The sequence below is a fragment of the Oryzias latipes genome, chromosome 23 (assembly GCF_053564925.1).
Source record: "Oryzias latipes strain Hd-rR chromosome 23, Olatipes_Hd-rR_3.1".
In the NCBI taxonomy this organism is placed as follows: Eukaryota; Metazoa; Chordata; class Actinopteri; order Beloniformes; family Adrianichthyidae; genus Oryzias; species Oryzias latipes.
In genome coordinates, this window is record NC_136259.1 from 23,992,933 (window position 1) to 24,009,989 (window position 17,057).

General features: G+C 45.1%; 1 protein-coding gene across 6 annotated transcripts in view; it reads right to left on the reverse strand.

Annotated features, from left to right (window-relative positions):
• Positions 1-17,057, reverse strand: part of usp6nl (USP6 N-terminal like) — a 59,543-nt gene that overhangs the window by 31,467 nt on the left and 11,019 nt on the right. Inside the window, exon 1 of one of the 6 annotated variants that reach the window (XM_078941985.1) lies at positions 16,283-16,533. The exons of 3 other annotated variants lie outside the window; for them this stretch is intronic. Coding sequence is in view for 1 of the 3 variants with exons in the window: in XM_023952230.2 (XP_023807998.1) it covers positions 6,459-6,528 (70 nt within the window). In the remaining 2 variants the exon portion in view is untranslated. Of the gene's footprint in view, positions 1-6,458; positions 6,998-12,322; positions 12,341-16,282; positions 16,534-17,057 lie in introns of those variants that run through there. 2 more of the 6 variants (XM_078941986.1, XM_023952230.2) reach the window with 2 other exon arrangements.

Genomic DNA, 17,057 nt, shown 5'->3' on the forward strand with positions numbered 1-17,057 from the left:
GGCATCGGGACATGTCGAGAGGAAAGACCTCCTCCAAAATGAAGGAACCTCCAGATTAACCAGACATAGAAATGTATCTCAATTCTGCTGAAACCGTTCATGCAACACAAAATCAAAACCGCAACAGCTGCAACTCCGCTTTCTCACAAGGATCTTACTGCTCATCGCCACGGCGTTGGCCTTTTCTCAGAGCGTTGGACACATCACTCTGAGCCATCAGCTCGCTAAACTAGAATATATTACTGTGGGGTTCTGCAGAACTTTGCCAATAGCATTTTGTCTGATGCTCCATGCATGACCCACTGCTTCACACGTTTTTATCTGAGCCCGCTACAAAGCACCGCGATCCGTGTTTCTCTATGATACTGGGAGCAACATGACTCAGAGGTTCGGTTTGGTACCCATCCCGAGTATAAACTATGCGGTGCATGTCTCATAACAACAAAAACTGCAAGGCTGACTGAACATTTAGCATTTTGTGAGACCTTGTTGTTTTGTGTGGTGTAGTGTTGCTCAAAGAGGCTCGGTGTGCGGTGCTGCACACTAGCGGTCAAGGGTTTAAGTTAGAATTTAAATCTCACGATATTTTGCTTAATCGATTCCAATACATTTCCACTGGTAGTACTTTACTTTGGATCTTGGCACAGCTGTTAGGACATGCTCATTACTAGAATACTTTATTTATCCCAGGGGGAAAATGCATTTCTATATACAGTATATTGAATTATCACCACTTTCCTATGATAAATCAGTAAATGAATCAGGTAGTGAATCATTTTGCAATCATACTTTTCAATTTTCTATGATTTCTTCTTTGAAAAAATTAAAAACAAGTTTGTTTGTTTGCATGACTGTTGTTTGGAAGAAATGTCCAACAAATACGCATAAATATTGAGATAAATATAAACAAATCAAAGCTTCTCGTCATTTGCATTTAAAACGCTGCACTTCCTGTTCCAACATCTCCTGATGATTAACGCTCTGACAGACATTCACAAAAACAAGCTTTGGTTACTCTTCCTCTTTGGTAAACGTCCCACTTCCTCATTGGTTAGTTGAGTCCTGAAGTCATTTCCCTTTTCCCTGGAGTGAAAACATCAAACACTCGCTGCCATGCAACGTATCCCCATTAGAGGCTCACCAACATCTATTTAACTGGAATAGAAATCTGATCATTTCTATGAGCAAGTCTGCCCACTGATGTGGAAAATATCACAACAAAAGACTAAAAAGGTTTCTGATTTGTTATCATGAAAACAGGCATTCAGTCTTTTGAAAACAAGAGAAAATGTTACTGGAAAAAATAAAACTAATCTAGCAATGATAACCTGGACGACAGAATCGACTGTTAAATTCTAGTTTACTTTGGTGACCAAAACTTGATGTTTTTGACAGAAAACAGTCCATATTTTATTTTTGGACAAAACAACATTCATACCAAAAAGGACATTAAAGCTCATATTTGCTAAAGTATTTCTTAGTTACTTATGGCTCAGTTGGATGTATGACTGGGTCACAGGAAATCAGGGTTCGATTCCCAGGGGGCGCAATGAGCTCCATCCATTGTGGGTCCATAGGCGAGACCCTTCACACTACTGCTTAACTGTGTGACAGTCGATCAACCCATCGGTCCTGTAGGCCAGCCCTTTCTAGCCATTGGTAGGACTTCTTGATATCAGCCACTTCAGTTATGGTTTGGTGGTACATCCCATGCAGGGGTTTGTCCTCCCATGAGGATCTGTCCTCCAGCACTGTATCCTCTGCTCTCCATTGCCTGAGACATTCACTGAGCACACTGTCAGTTGGGGCCTTGAGCTTGATGTACTCATGGATCTTGGATGTTTCATCCTGGATAGCGGCTTCTACGCTCACTAGTCCTCGGCCTCCTTCCTTGCAGCTAGCATACAGTCTCAGGGTGCTGGATTTGGGATGGAACCCTCCATGCATGGTGAGGAGCTTTCGTGTCTTAACATCCGTGGTCTGTATCTCTTCCTTTGGCCATCTTATTATTCCTGCAGGGTATCTGATAACTGGCAGTGCGTAGCTGTTTATTGCCCGGGTCTTGTTCTTACCATTGAGCTGGCTTCTCAGGACTTGCCTTACTCGTTGGAGGTATTTTTGGAGGTATTTAGCTGTTGCAGCTTTCCTTGTTGCCTGCTCCAGGTTGCCATTTGCCTGTGGAATTCCAAGGTACTTGTAACTGTCCTCGATGTCTGCTATTGTTCCTTCTGTGAGTGAGACCCCTCCTGTGTGGACTACCTTGCCTCTCTTTGTCACCACCCGGCTGCATTTCTCGAGCCCGAATGACATCCCAATGTCAGTACTGTAGATCCTGGTGGTGTAGATCAGGGAGTCAATGTCACGCTCGCTCTTAGCACATCTAGTTCATTTCCGTCTCGTTCCAGTAGCCCACTTTCCATCAGGGTGCTCTGGTTCCCCCGGCACCCGTTTGGCCGGGCGACATCTGAGCCGCAGTGACATGCATTTCATAGTCTCCCATGGGTTATGAAGTAGGCAGAAGCGTTAAGGGACCTCGCTGGATTATGTTAATAGCTCACCATTGTTATGGTAATTGCCCCGTTAATAGTTCATTCCGCTCAGTTCATGCCCCATTAACAGTGAACTGTGAATGAAGACGTAGCAGCCTGGATTCTTCACAGGAGTGACCCTGGAGAGGATCACTTCAGGTTCCTGCTCCTGAAGGTGCATCTGTGACTCAAAAGGCCTAAGAATGAAGAGGATGTGCTTCTCTTTCACATCTCTGTTGGCTCTGCAGGGACGCCTCAGTTTGGAGCTCCAGCTGAACCGGAGCGGAGCGGCAGCCTGAACTCGGTCAGGCGGTTGATTCACGGCTCAGTCTGCCTCTGCATTATTCAGCCGCTCTGACACTTGTCTGTCTTTTTCCTCAGCAGCTTAACTGGTGGCAAAAGGCAGAAGTCAGAGCAGCACCAGAAACCTGGAGTTGTTTTTTATGTCAGGAGTCACAGGCTTGAGTTTTTGAAGGAAAGTTAATGAAGGGGCTTAAGCAGAGGGTCCACATCCAGCTGCTATTTGGCACTTCAGATGTGGAGCAGTTCCACCTTAAACACATTTTCACTAAGGATTTGTGTGAGCATTTTATTCTTTGGGGGTCGACAGCAGAACTGGTTTGCTGCTCTCATATAAACTCATTCAATTCCCAAGCAGCAGCTCTGCAGTTTTCTGTGTTTTTATCGTGATGTTGTCTTTCGGCCCAGGTCTACCTTGAAAAAGAGATTTTATCTCAACGAGAATTCCTGGTTAAAAACAAAAAACCTGCTTCAAGTTTCCTGTTCTGTACTGTGGATGCCCTCATGGAATCTCACTGCCACGCAGAAGCTTCACAGACGTAGAGAAGGTTTTCATCGAGCTGACAGGTACAGAAAATGGTTTCCAGATCTTTTCTAAATCGGGTCGACTCCTTCAGGGTGAAGCTAATTCCAGACGCTGCAAAAACCACAGAACCGAACTTCTCAGAGACGTTTTACAGAAGATCTGTTTCATCTGGCCCCTTCTCCACCTCAGACCACTGCTGGAGAAACCCACCCTTTACCTCTCCCTGTTAGATTACAGACCTGTTTGGACCAGAACACCAGAAGGTCCAGCTTAAACTTCCTCCTGCAGCTGCTGTGGTTCTTCTGTTACCCTCCAGGGGCTGGAAACAGTTTTAAAGCGCTTTCATGTTGACGTATCATCTCATGTTGATTTGAAAATTAATCTTTACAGAGAATTTAAATTGATGTATTTAAAATTTGTACTTTTGATGCAAAACAACATTTTTTAACTTTTAAAATCAAAGAATAAATGATTATTGATTAAACTTCTATTGTTGTTCGTGTACATTAATGATTTTTTTCCATTAGTGGGCAAAACCTACAACATAAAATGAAAGTAGAAACATCTATTTGATGGTTGAAATACTGTGCAGACTGCCTGTTGGCTACGGAGTGAAGCAGCGTCGATGCTATAGGAAGAAACTGAGGAAAATAAAAACGTGTGGATAGAAACGGGCTGAAGTTCCTCCTCCCTCCTGCAGAGCTTCCAGTGACTCCTGTTCTGCAGGAGAGATCACAGAGGCTGATCCAATCAAAGGACAAGAAGTGAAAGAGCACGGCGGATTCCATCACCCCGAGCAACGCACTTCATTATTTACTGCACAGCAGAGAGAAGCAGCCACAAGATGCACAAACACACAGTGCAGAGTTAATAGAGGGTTAGCTGCAGGGCAATGACACCACCATTCAGACAAATGCCATACGGTGCAACAACAACATCAAATACCAAGGTTTGGGGAATTTAGAGGCTTTTTCTGTGACCTAACCAGCTGTAAACCTACAGAAAATGTCACAACTTGTGTCGATCAAGAATCGACATAGTTTGTCAGACAAAAACCGATCTGGAAAAAGACGATCAAATGGGATTAGTATTAAATATTTAAGTATTAATAAAACAAGGAAGTATTTAGAAAGTGTGCCCTCGTCTTCTTCTAGCCGTTTTTGAAGATAAAGGAGTCTAAAACCAGACAATGAGGATCCAAGCTTCCCGATGCCGAGTCATAAAACTGTTATTCTGACCATATTTACACCTGTAAAACTCTGTAGGGAGGAGTCTCAAATATGATGCAGTAGTTTTTGATTGGATGGAGAAAGGTGTTGCAGAAAAATAAACCATACTCCAGTGAACGCATATCCTATTTATCACCAACAGCCTTTAAGGTTGAGACGCCACAGGAAGTGAGGAGTTTATGGCCTTCAAAAGTCAACATCGTTTTGTGTTTCACACAGAGTACAGTCCTCTTAAAATCTTTTCTTGGCACAGTTCTCCGTTTCCAAGCATCCTCAATAATGTGAGATTGGTCAAAATGGTTCAAGGCTCTGGAACGGTGCACCAGCTAAGGTAGCTAGTGTACCTTGGCACTAGCTAAGGTGCTAGTGGGAACACCTTAGCGAGACTGAATTCATGCTATTAGAAAAACACCAGTAGAATAGTCCTGAATACCTGATTGTTACACATTTGTTACACATTGTTACACATTTACATTCAGTTCCGTTAATTTTCAGTCTTGCATCAAACCGCCTGACAATAAATAGCTGTTTCTATTGACATTGTTTCCATGAAATTGCTCAAAATGGATTTGCGATGATAAATTCACCTAACGAAAACACGACAATTTGGAAAAGGCGTACCGAAATTGACATAATTCGCAAAACTGCAATAGAAACGTTTAAATAAAATGAGTCACATGACCAACAACCGGATGGCGATTTGCTTCATGGTACAAACAGGCTGCCTCGGCCGCTGCACAGAGGGCGCCACCCGACGTCCCACAGCTCATCAGAAGTTGGGCGTGTCATGAGGAATTGTTGGATCCACAGCTACTCTGGAAAACCACCAACCACCATTTCCCAAAATGGCTTCATCCTTAGCCCCTCCCACGTATAAAGAGCTCGCCGCTCCACAGCCTGAAGGAGACGCCAACGTCCAACTTTGATAGATGATGATGATGATGATGAGTGCTAGTGCCGTGGCAGAAATGTGAACGTATCTGCTGTCAATCAAAGCGTTGTTCACATCCGTCACCGTCTTTCTGAATGACTTATCGCGTCAGTTGGTTTGTTTTTATTCCTACCAGTAAAATTTAATGGAACCAGTCATTTTGAAATTTTGTTTTTTCCAACATTTCTAGAATTTTGATTACACAGATTGCACAGATGTGTGATGGAAACGCAGCGGATGTCTCGCAGTTCCAGCAGATCTCCATGTGTTTGACACCATGAGGTTTGGTCGTGAAAAGAAAAGAAGCAGGAACAACAACCGGTATGTCTCACTCACCGTTTGGTCAATCATCATCTGTTAACAAGAAGACCGTCTGTTGGTCCATTCATCCCTAAACGTCTGCCGGGTTTACCTCTCTGTGAACCGACTCACTTTAACAGACCTGAGATGACGAGTTTGATCCAAATCAGAGTTCAGGTGAGTTTTCACACCTGACCATCTTAGACGACCTCAGGACCACATGAACTCTTTTATGACACATACAGAGAAATATCCCATCGACCAAACCTTCATTTATCAGGATAAAACTGCTTTTTCAATCTGAAGTTAATGTGTGATCTAATGATCTGACAGTGTTATCGTGTAATCAGAGCTTCCTGGCAGAAGCTGCTGCTGATGTGGACGGTTTGTGGTTTTGTTCCGATGTCTCTGATAAACACACAGTAAGTCATTGAGGAGCCTCCCCCACATCTCTGGGTGTGAAGCAAAACGATCGGAACGATCAGCCCCTCATCATCATGAACTTCATGCAGAAAACATTTGAGAAATCTTCATTTTCTAAACGAGCCCATGAGAAGACAACACGAGCTGCTGATGAGTTTGTTTCTAATCTGAAGAGTTTCTCATAGAATCTGGGATGATCTGAAGCAAACGAGCGCACCAACCTCCAAATCTGGCGGCAGCTCTGTGTCTGGACGGCGACACCAGCTCCTTGACGATCTGTAGGACCTGCATGCTCTACGGGAGGTGGCGGCGCAGGCGGTCGGGGGCGCCACATGGCAGTGGCAGCTCCCACCGCCCAGAACCTCATAACCCCCTCGGCTCCTGCTGGGGAATCATCTCCTAATCCTCGGCATGACTCCTCTGGCTCTTCCACAGCTGAGTCCTCAGATCCCCATCACACTCATGAACCTCCACTTAACTCCGCGCTGAGAGTGGCGGCGGACGCTCGCCGACGCAGCCCCTCCGCTGCCTGAATGGCGCTCGTCGGTGTGCGCCTCGTTCAGCCAGAGCGCCCTCCCCTCCCCTCCCTCTTCCTCTGGCAGAAGCGGAGCTGCCCTCTCCTTTCTTTTCGTCTCCTCTGATGCGTTCTGACCTCCTGGCTGCTGCCGATCAATACCAGCTCGGCTCTCCACTGTCCAGCTCCCGCCTTTCCGCTCTCCTCCTCCCATCCCGTCTCCTCTCAGTCCTCGCTCTCCTCCTCCTCACATCCTCTTAATTCAAATTAATGAGCTCTCCCACTGACAGCATCCCCGTCCCTCCCTTCAGCACCTCCTTCCTTCTCCTTTATCGCTCCGTCTTGGCCGCCAGCCTCCTTGGTTTTGCTGACAGTCTGTGCTCTGAAGCAGAGTTTGGATCCAGAGCTTCCGTCTTCTCGTGTCCCGATTCCCGCAGAGTGAGAGATATCCTCGCTAAAATAGACTTGAGTTAATGAAGGAAACGACTGCTGGGGTGTCACGTTTTTTTTTAAACCAAAACTGTCTGTAAATATTATATTTAAACGGTCATGAAAGTAAAAGCAGCCCACAGACAAAGAGGCACAGATTTCCATTCGCTCTCCTCCTGACTGGGTTTACGAACAAAACCCTTCTGATTACCAACAAGTTTAAGGTTGAAACAAACAAACGTGTTTGTTTCTAGTGAATCCTTACAACAAGCTCACTCCTGAATGGTCAGAGTGGTTGCCATAAAAAGGCTGACCAATCACTTCTTGCTCATGACGTCATCCATCCATATCGCGAAAAATGGTGACTGAGTTGATTTTCTGTGTTTGGAGCTGGAAGTAATACGTTTTCTACGGGTGGCACCACACTTGCTCAGTCCAGTTCCCATCCATCCATCCATCCATCCATCTTCCTCCGCTTATCCGGGACCGGGTCGCGGGGGCAGCAGACTGAGCAGAGATGCCCAGACTTCCCTCACCCCAGCCACTTCCTCCAGCTCCTCTGGGGGGACCCCGAGACGTTCCCTGGCCAGCCGAGAGACGTAGTCTCTCCAGCGTGTCCTGGGTCTTCCCCGGGGCCTCCGCCCAGTGGGACATGCCCGGAACACCTCTCCAGGGAGGCGTCCAGGGGGCATCCGGACTAGATGCCCGAGCCACCTCAGCTGGCTCCTTTCGATGTGGAGGAGAAGCGGTTCTACTCCGAGCTCCCCGCGGGTGACCGAGCTTCTCACCCTATCTCTAAGGGAGCACCCAGCCACCCTGCGGAGGAAGCTCATTTCAGCCGCTTGTATTCGGGACCTCGTTCTTTCGGTCATGACCCATAGCTCATGACCATAGGTGAGTACTGGAACGTAGATCGACCGGTAAATTGAGAGCTTTGCTTTTCGGCTCAGCTCTCTCTTCACCACGACGGACCGATAGAGCGACCGCATAACTACGGACCAGTCCAGTTCCTATTTATAGTCAATGGTGGAGCCATGACTGTTATGAGCTGAAAATCACCGTCCAGATCGCTCAGGAGAGTCTGGATAAACGTAAAAAAACAGACCAATGAGAAATTCTGTGTCTGCTGATGGAAAGAGTCCAAACCTGCCAGAAAACGGGAAGTTCTGCTGAGCTTCTGATGATCCTCATGGATGTTCAGTCAGATGTTTGGAACAAAATGAACAAATCGGACTTTTCTTAAGACTATCACCTTTTTATTTTAAGGATACAGATATGTACTGAACTACGGATCTAGTTATGAGAGAAACAGCAGTGAAAACCACAGATACAAACAGGATTATGTTGGTAAAAACGTTTAAAACGATCAGGAATCAAATAACCGTTTATTTGGTCAAACTTTCTCAGTTTATCTTCAAACAAAAAAACATCCAATCAAAAGCTCGCTTCTAGCAATTGGCTGAAGGTGAACCACAGTGAGGGAGGTGTCCCCTCACAGCAATTTAAACTAAAACTGAATAAATAAACTGCAGGTTCTTATGTTTGAGGCTGTTATGTTCTAGAGACATTTTGCTGCTTAAAAACATTTCTCTGTTCAAAAGCATTTTTATTCAAAGTTTTAAATGCCAAATCAATAATAAATCTAAATTGTATCCATTTCGGTAGAATCATTGGATTGGATTCTAACGCTTTAACGGCGGACCTTTAGCTCGACTGTTTACTAGCGTAAAGTGTTGCATATCGGTGCAAAGCTGACACGATAAAACTTTTCTCCACGTCCGAACCAGCTGATTTACATCGATCGGGTAAACAGAAGTAGAGTTACAGTTGGTCAAAGAGCCTGTTATTTAGGTGTTATCAGAAGATCAGCCTTCATCTATTGAATGTTTCTGGCAGTTTCTACCTGCTGATGAGAAACAACAGTCAATGATATCTGGATCAATTTTCTCTCTATACCACTTCTTATCAAACTGCAACCGTAAATCCCAAAAAGCCATTTTAAGACGCTTCCACGGATCTGCGCTCCGTCAGAAATGTCCACAAACATCGGATGACGTGTCTGCATGACTGGACTCTGCTGCTGTGCATCCAACCTGCTGGTGTATCATTCATGTTTGCTGGAAGCCTCACCTAAAGCTCCGCCCATTTATGGTTTCAATCGCGCGTTTCATGGGTTCACTTTTTCATCCGTTTCATCATCTTAATAAGCTAAACTCTTGTCATCTCATAAAGTCTGCAGCCGTCCGTCATGCTCAGCTGCAATCTCACTAAGAGGCTGATTGTTGCTGCAGATGAAGAAAGCTGCATTTCTCTGCTTTCATCCTCCTCTTCCTCACAAAGATCAATGCTCCTCCATGAAAACCTTTGTTATGGTCCAGAAGAACGTCAGAGCTGTTGGGTGAGAAAAACACCGGCTTTGAGGGGGGGTGGGGGCCACCCGCAGAGATATGGATTACGCCATTATCATTTGGGGGTGGGGGGGGTGGGGGGCGCTCAAAGGTTTTCTTACAAACACAAGATCAATAAACCTCAGAGCTTCCTTTAACATCTGCGTGACTGAAAAAGGAGAAATGCTGCCTTGTGTCTACGTTGAGACCCCCCCCCCCCAATTAGACGCCTCATTAAAAGTAGGTGGAGTTTGCTGGCCCCCACGTTTTACTTTGGAAACGTTTGACAGATTTCATTTAGCCCACTTTCCAGTGGTAGGGGGTGTGGCCTTTCAACAAGCTCACTCCTGAGCGGTGAGAATGGTTGCCATAGAAATGATGACTCAGACCAACACAGACCAATCACGGCTTACTGAAGCCGTCTGGCTCCAACATGGTGGCATTTGTACAGTGAAAAAATGGCGACTGAATTGACTTCGTTAGGTTGGAGCAGGAAGTAAACCATTTTCTACACGTTGCGTCACTCAGTCCAGTTCTCATTTACAGTCACTGTTCTCCACTTCATCTGACTTGAGACTGTTTCTGCTCTCATCGATGTTCCCTGCATTGTGGGCGGAGTTATTCCGGATTGTGTTGAATTAGTTAACTCCGTATATTGTGGATGTTGTTATTGTGAGATTGATGGCAGTTTGATGCTGTGATACGCAGGTGAAAGACTATTACTGGAGTATTTATCTATAAATATATGGGCTGATCCAAATGATGAAAGCAATAGAAATAAATCTCTCATGTCTGATCGAGACGTCTTAAAACCACGTGATCAGATCGGGACATCCAAACTAATCATGTTTGCTTTTATTGTTGGGAACCTTTTGTTCAGTTTGAGGGTTCCAATCCTGTTGAGATTTAATGATTGTTTCTAGATTTTGATGATGCTGATTAGAAAGTGTCTTCGTGTTAGTTGACGGACGGTTGAGTGGATCAGGCGTGAAGCGGCCGCCTCTGTGCTCCTAATGGCTGCATTCTGCAGGATTAATTGAATCAGATCGGCTGCTGATTGGTCGGCACATTGCTTAACGCCGTGTCACTACGCTCGGAGTGGTGCTGCAGAATACCAACGAGCGCTTCATCAGACGCATGGAAACGAGTCCACGAGTTTCTTCTATTCCGGACGAGGATGTTTGCAAAGCTGGAACGGAGGAACGAAGCAAACGATAGATCCCAAATTCAGCTGCTGAAAAAGCAAGCAGTCAAAGTTAGCTTTGTGTTCTCCAAAGACAAACTGGATAAAGATCCTAGGAGCCTCGAAAGACGAAGCAAACATCCATCCAGGGTTTCTGAACCAAACCTGACCAATGTGTTACATTTATTCCCAGTCGGGCTGATGGGAAAGTTCAGTTAACATCAGCTTTTTACCTAAAAGTAGAATTTAATGATCGTCTTAGCAACGCCCAATTGACTTTTCTGAACAATGAATCAGTCAAAGTAGACGAAGGTCAGATTCCCTCCAAAAGACCTGCAACATGAACCTGCAGCTGCAACTATCTATCAACAGAAAGCTCCAACATTCATCAGAAACCAGGAAAACCCCAAACTCTGGAGTACTTGTTAAACTGGAAGGGATTCCCCTACATGCCCCCCCCCCCCCCCCCCCCCATTCTGACTTCCTGTCCTCCACAGTTTATCCCTCTAGTTTGGCTCGGCGCCTTGGCGGGTTAGAGAACGGGAAAGAAAACACGCTGGAAAAACATCAGCGCTCTGCTTCCCGCTTCCTGTTAGCTCGCTCCGTGTCATTTCCTGCTTTAAACGAGTGGCTCTTCGACCAATCAGAGTCCAGGCAGAGTTCAAATGTCCTTCACGGCCTGGTGAACCTTTCCAGGAACGCCTGACCTTGTTCTTATCCCGGTTTCTGCAGCATGAAATCAAAGCAACAACATTGCTAGTTGTTCGGGCCGAAGGCTCCTTTCTAGTCGCCGTTCTGTTACATACGGAATCAATGGCGTGTCATCAATCTCAGCTGACTTCTCCGTGTTTATTGACAGTCCGCTCTGGAGCACAATGCTTCTATTTAGTGCTTTTCCAGGACGACAAAACAAAAACAGGAAAACAAACCACTTCACTCGCCGAGAGCAGCATGAAAGCAGAAATCAATCAGAGCGGCTGCAGCCAACAATGCCCCAGCGAAGCTGCAGAGGACCGAAGAGGAAGATGTACGAGGAGACAAGCCCCTCCCCCATCCACGCTCACCGCAGTCCTCCATCACCCAGCAGGTTGTCGGGGGGCAACGTGCCGGTTTGACGGCCAGGTTTTTTTTTTGTAAGGAGCCCGTAGTAGTAGTAGGCACTTAGAACAATCAGACCATACGTTCTTCAGGCCTCCTACAGGCACTTACATGTCACATGATATGATTTGCACACAATCAGTAAGTGAGCTAGTACTGGCACCTTACCAAAAAGTCTGTTGAAATTGGCGTAAGTGCGTCAGCCTTATGGATACTTCACGATACATTTACCATTGTACCAAATGGTACAATCCATTTTCATGACTTTCCTTGGGGTATGAGTCTGAAGGGAACTGCGAGACCCACCTGCGCTTCCCTTCCCTCTACGACCCTCCACAGCCCCATACAACCCAAAACCCCTGTGCGGGTGCATGTGACTACAAGTTCAAGAATGTTTGTACACCAACATCTTCATCACAATACCTTCCAAATGAAAAAAAATATTTTTAGTTCCTAAAAATACCAAACACTGACCTTAAACACAGAACCCGTGTTAGGAAATCCATCATCCTGTAAACCGTTAAAACAACTTTTAGCTGCTTCTTCATCCCAAGGTAATCGATTAAAACCATAAAGGACAAAAACAGTACGAGGATAACGACATCACAGACCTGTCTGTCAAAGCAGAGCATAAAAAAGCAAAGCTTCCTGCATTCAACCAGATCCCATTAGTCTGATGTGTGGACATCAAGCACCGATGGACTAAACTTTCTGGGAGAGTCGCTGATACAAACAGCAGAGCTGCTGCCTTCTCCATGGCAACAGAGCACAGTGAGGCCACAAAAGGCGACGAAACACATTTTCTGTTTTCTGTGAAGGGGAGGGGGGGGGGGGGCATCTCAGTGGGGAGTCATTTAGTGCAATTATTGAGTTTGAAAAACAGATTTTCTCTTGACGGTTTCCTCAAATTCTGGACATAAAAGCTCTTTGAAAAAGTCTAGTTCTGATTTAGTCAAATCCCAAACCTTTTTGTTCTGAAACATCAAAGATGTGGCGTTAATCTGCGACTTTAATTAGGGATTTGTAAACGTACATACCGGCTTCCACCAAGTTTTTACAAAAATGTTAGAGATGAAGAAAAAATAGGGCCAGAAAAATCTGATTTTTTTAAACTGACACTGAAATAAAGACATGGATTTGCAACCAAACAAATCAGACAGGATAACTTTCTTTTATTTTTTAATTTAGGATATATATTTGATGCTTTGATTGACTCTTTAAAGGTGAATTCAGACTGGACACATTCGGTCCACTTAAAGTGAACCAGAGTTCCTTTTCCCCGATAAGCCAGAACAAATTTTCAGTCTGAATACACCTAAGTGGACCCTGGTCCAGGACCAGGAATCGCTCTTGGACCCATCTTTTGAGGTGGTCTCAGTTCGTTTCCAATCTGGCTGAGCTTTGAATCGCTCTGAGATTCCTCAGTGTGAACACAATCCGTCCTCAAAGCGGAGCAACTGAACCAAAACAGCCACCAACGCCGACGTCAACAGAGTAGGAGTGAAGAAACCGGGGAGTCGCAGACAAATAGAAAGCAACAATTGTTGTTTTATCAAACAGAAAAATGTTCCAACTGTTTATTTGTTGGAACGTTTATTTTAACACAGCTGAAAATGCTTCTTTCATGTGTGTCGTTACGCCCGGCGTGGCTGCAGGGCTCGACATAGCCATTTGTCCGCTGGCCCGGTCCTGTTTTTCGAGCAGTACGGACCACAAGACTTTACTTTTCACTTGTCCGCTTGGGCCACTAAAATATCTAACGGTTTATATATTCTTCACCTTTTTCAATAAAGTAAATTTTGCGAAAACGTGTAGATTTACCTCGTCTTCATAATTTAGTTTTTCTGCTAGTCCTGTGTTCAGACTTCAAGGGTTTCTATGGGAAACCTTTGATCACTTCTCCTTCTCTCCCGCCTGCGCGCGCGCGGCTGTCACTGCCGAGCACCACGCGGCACGCGCTCACTACTTTTTTTTTTTCAAACTTTATTGAATGTAACAATTCAATACAAAACAATGTTAAACAGCAACAACGAAGGCACAAGCCAGTGGGTTATTACAACATTTGATTATAAATCCGACACCGTCACTGAAGAGAGACTGAAGCGTGTCAGAGATGTGGAAGACATGGCAGGAATAGATAGGAATATGTTAGATGGAGTAGTGGGTATAATTAGTAGTATGGACAGCAAGATATTTAATGAATGCATTGAAGATGAAACTGTATCCACTAAGCTTTAAGCTGAATGTCAAAGAATCAAAGGCAACTCCAAATACCTGAATCTCAGACTCAAATGCAGTAGAATGTTAAACTACTTAATTTTGGTTTTCTTTACAACACTGTAAGCAGTAAGTATTTCTAGTTAGCTGAATGATCTCAGTTAGACCTGCACAATATGAGGAAAACTCGCGATATGCGATATCAGAGATTAAAATTGCGATAACGATATAATTTGCGGTATATAAACAAACAGCAAAATAACCAAATAACCATTCCCAGTTTAAAAATTATACTCCAAATGACCCACGTTGACATAGCTTACAAACATCTAACATAACAGGGCTCCATCTGATTGGTCAACAATGTGAAGGCGTCCATCCGATTGGTCAAATGCATTAAGGGATTTATTTGATTCGTTAAATGGTTCAAGCTGCCATTAGATTGTTTTAACACATTTAAGGTTTATGATTTATTGCAATATTTGCCGTTAGAAGCACCATGAAAACTTCTGAACTAGTGTTAACTACTACACTGCAGTGCTCTCTTCAAAACATCTGAAACAGACTAGAGCAGATTTAAGTTTGATATGCTCTATTTTCAGTCATTGAAAAGCGTAGAAATAAGTGATGTCACCAGAATGCACCAAATTGCACCATATTAAAAGTTTCCGGGGGGGCATGCCCCCGGACCCCCCTAAAGTTGCAAGCACCTGCGAAGCGGCGGGTCCCACTATGCGCGGTGTCGGGCCAGTAACTTTCAGGCAGGGCCAGTATGTTTCAAAAACTACTGGCCCTGTGGGCCAGTGCAAATTTCTGGGCTATGTCAACCCCTGGGCTGTGACGTCATCCGAAAAGCTACCTTGTAGTTCTTTAACAGAATTCTCTCAAAACAATGTCTTAACACCACAACGATGAGACACAGCAACTCACTGAAACGTGGTTGGATGAATTCAGGCTCATTAAAACAACTTTTACCGTGACACAAATTGCTTTTCACTGTTTTCCCAACAATCTATATGTCATAAATACTTATCAGCGTAGCTTCATACTGACCTCTCATCATCATTGCCTCTGAGCCAGCAACTACCTCACAGCATGAACCGCTGCACCAAAGTAACAAGTAAAAAGTGTCGTTCCTGACGTTCAAAACTGGTAATCTACATATAAAGTTAACTGTCCCCATCATTTTCTCTTGTTCTTTTGACCCGACTGAACCTGAGAGGACTGCTGTTCAAAAATCTCACATTTCTTTGTAAAATATTAAATCCACAAATGTTCCAGGAACAAAGGATGCGCCTCGTGTCACAGTTCAATCACAGCGGCCTTCACCGTCCATAATGATCTGGGGGCTGGAAATTGGGGCCGCTGTTTTACCCCCATCCACTAGGTGGCTCCACACATACAATAAACTGCTCTATAACCCACTGTTTTTGTTACTCTTTCGGCTTTTCCCATCAGGGGTCGCCACAGCGAACGAGTCGCATGGTAAACTTGGCAATGTTTTACGCCGGATGCCCTTCCTGACGCAACCCTCTCAAAGCAACCGGGCTTGGGACCGGCACAGAAGTAGAGAAGGGAACAGGGAGCAGCCCGGAGTCGAACCCTGGTTTCACGGACGGAAGGCGCCGCAAACCACTAGTAAATAAAAAAAAAAGGCTTTAAGGTCCGAATTTCTTCACTACTTAGGGAACTCTATTGGACGTTCACCATCTTTTGTGTCAGGATCTACATATTCAGAATATTGTCCTGGAAATTTCCCAGAAGTCTCTGTGAAAAACCAGTGAACATTGATGCTCACTAGAATAGCAAATAGAAACCACGATGCATTGCGTTTGAAAGGTTCGTCACTAAATATACTTTTTATAAATAATACAAACTTCATTTATTTGTTAAGTTTTGCACTTTAAAAAATAGTGGTGAGCAGGAGTCCAAATGGCATTAAAATCCGGGTCACTGGATGGTTCTGCTGTAACGAGCCAAGCCTCTGCAGTACAAGCACAGCGGCGCATCCGTCTGCAGCGATGATGTCACACCGCAAACCGCAGCTGCGCCTCCCTTCCTCTCTCTATCACAGCTGCTTTAATGACAACAACAGCTCCAAATCTGGACTACCCATAATCCCTAATCTGTGTTTCAGTTTAACATCAAAGCGTGCCGGGGGAATCAAACCTTCCACATGAAGGACGAATGGCAGCAAAAAAAACAAAAAAATCAAACCTGTTCAACCTGTACCGGCAGTGAAGCGGAGCGGCCTTCCTCCCTCAGGTGCTTTCCCAACAAATACCAATCTGTCTGTCTAACAAGCCGCCAGAGTGGAGGGATGAGGAGACGTGACATCATCTCTGGAGGGTAAAAACACAAACCAGAACGCGGCGGTTTCAGCAGCACAAGCTGTCAGTGTGTGAGTACTTAGCAGCAGCAGCGGTTCTGAATGCAGCAGCTGCGAGGCCTCCCATGGCGTAACCCTCCAGCAGGGGTCCACGTGGACGGACGCCTGCTGCAGCTTCACGCTCACACAGCTCTGAATCAAGGAAACTTGGAGGATGCCTTCAGTCTGGGAGCTGCAGGGCAACGGTTAGCACATGGAGAGCACGATGGGAAGACGATGATGTGAGGAGCAGAGATGAAGGGCAGGTGGAACAACTACCTTCAGACACCCAGAAAGGAGCCCAGAATCACAGACCCGCCAAATGAAAAAAGTGTTTTTAACACGTTCTTCTGGCTTCTTTTTATTCAAATTGTTGTAAATCAAGAGGAAACGAAAAAATGTCGCTTGAAAAAGATCATATTTGGGACATAAAAAATAAGCTGGGCGGGGCCATAAGCTCCATGCTCCGCCCCTTTCTGAGCACCCACTGTCAGACAAATAGATCCACCAACGCCTTTGTTTTCCTCGTCTGAGCTGGAATCTGGATCCAAACTGGTCGACTGGATATCTCTGATATCGCTGCCATTTTTGTTGCACCGGGGAAGGTTAGGTTGGGGGGCTGAG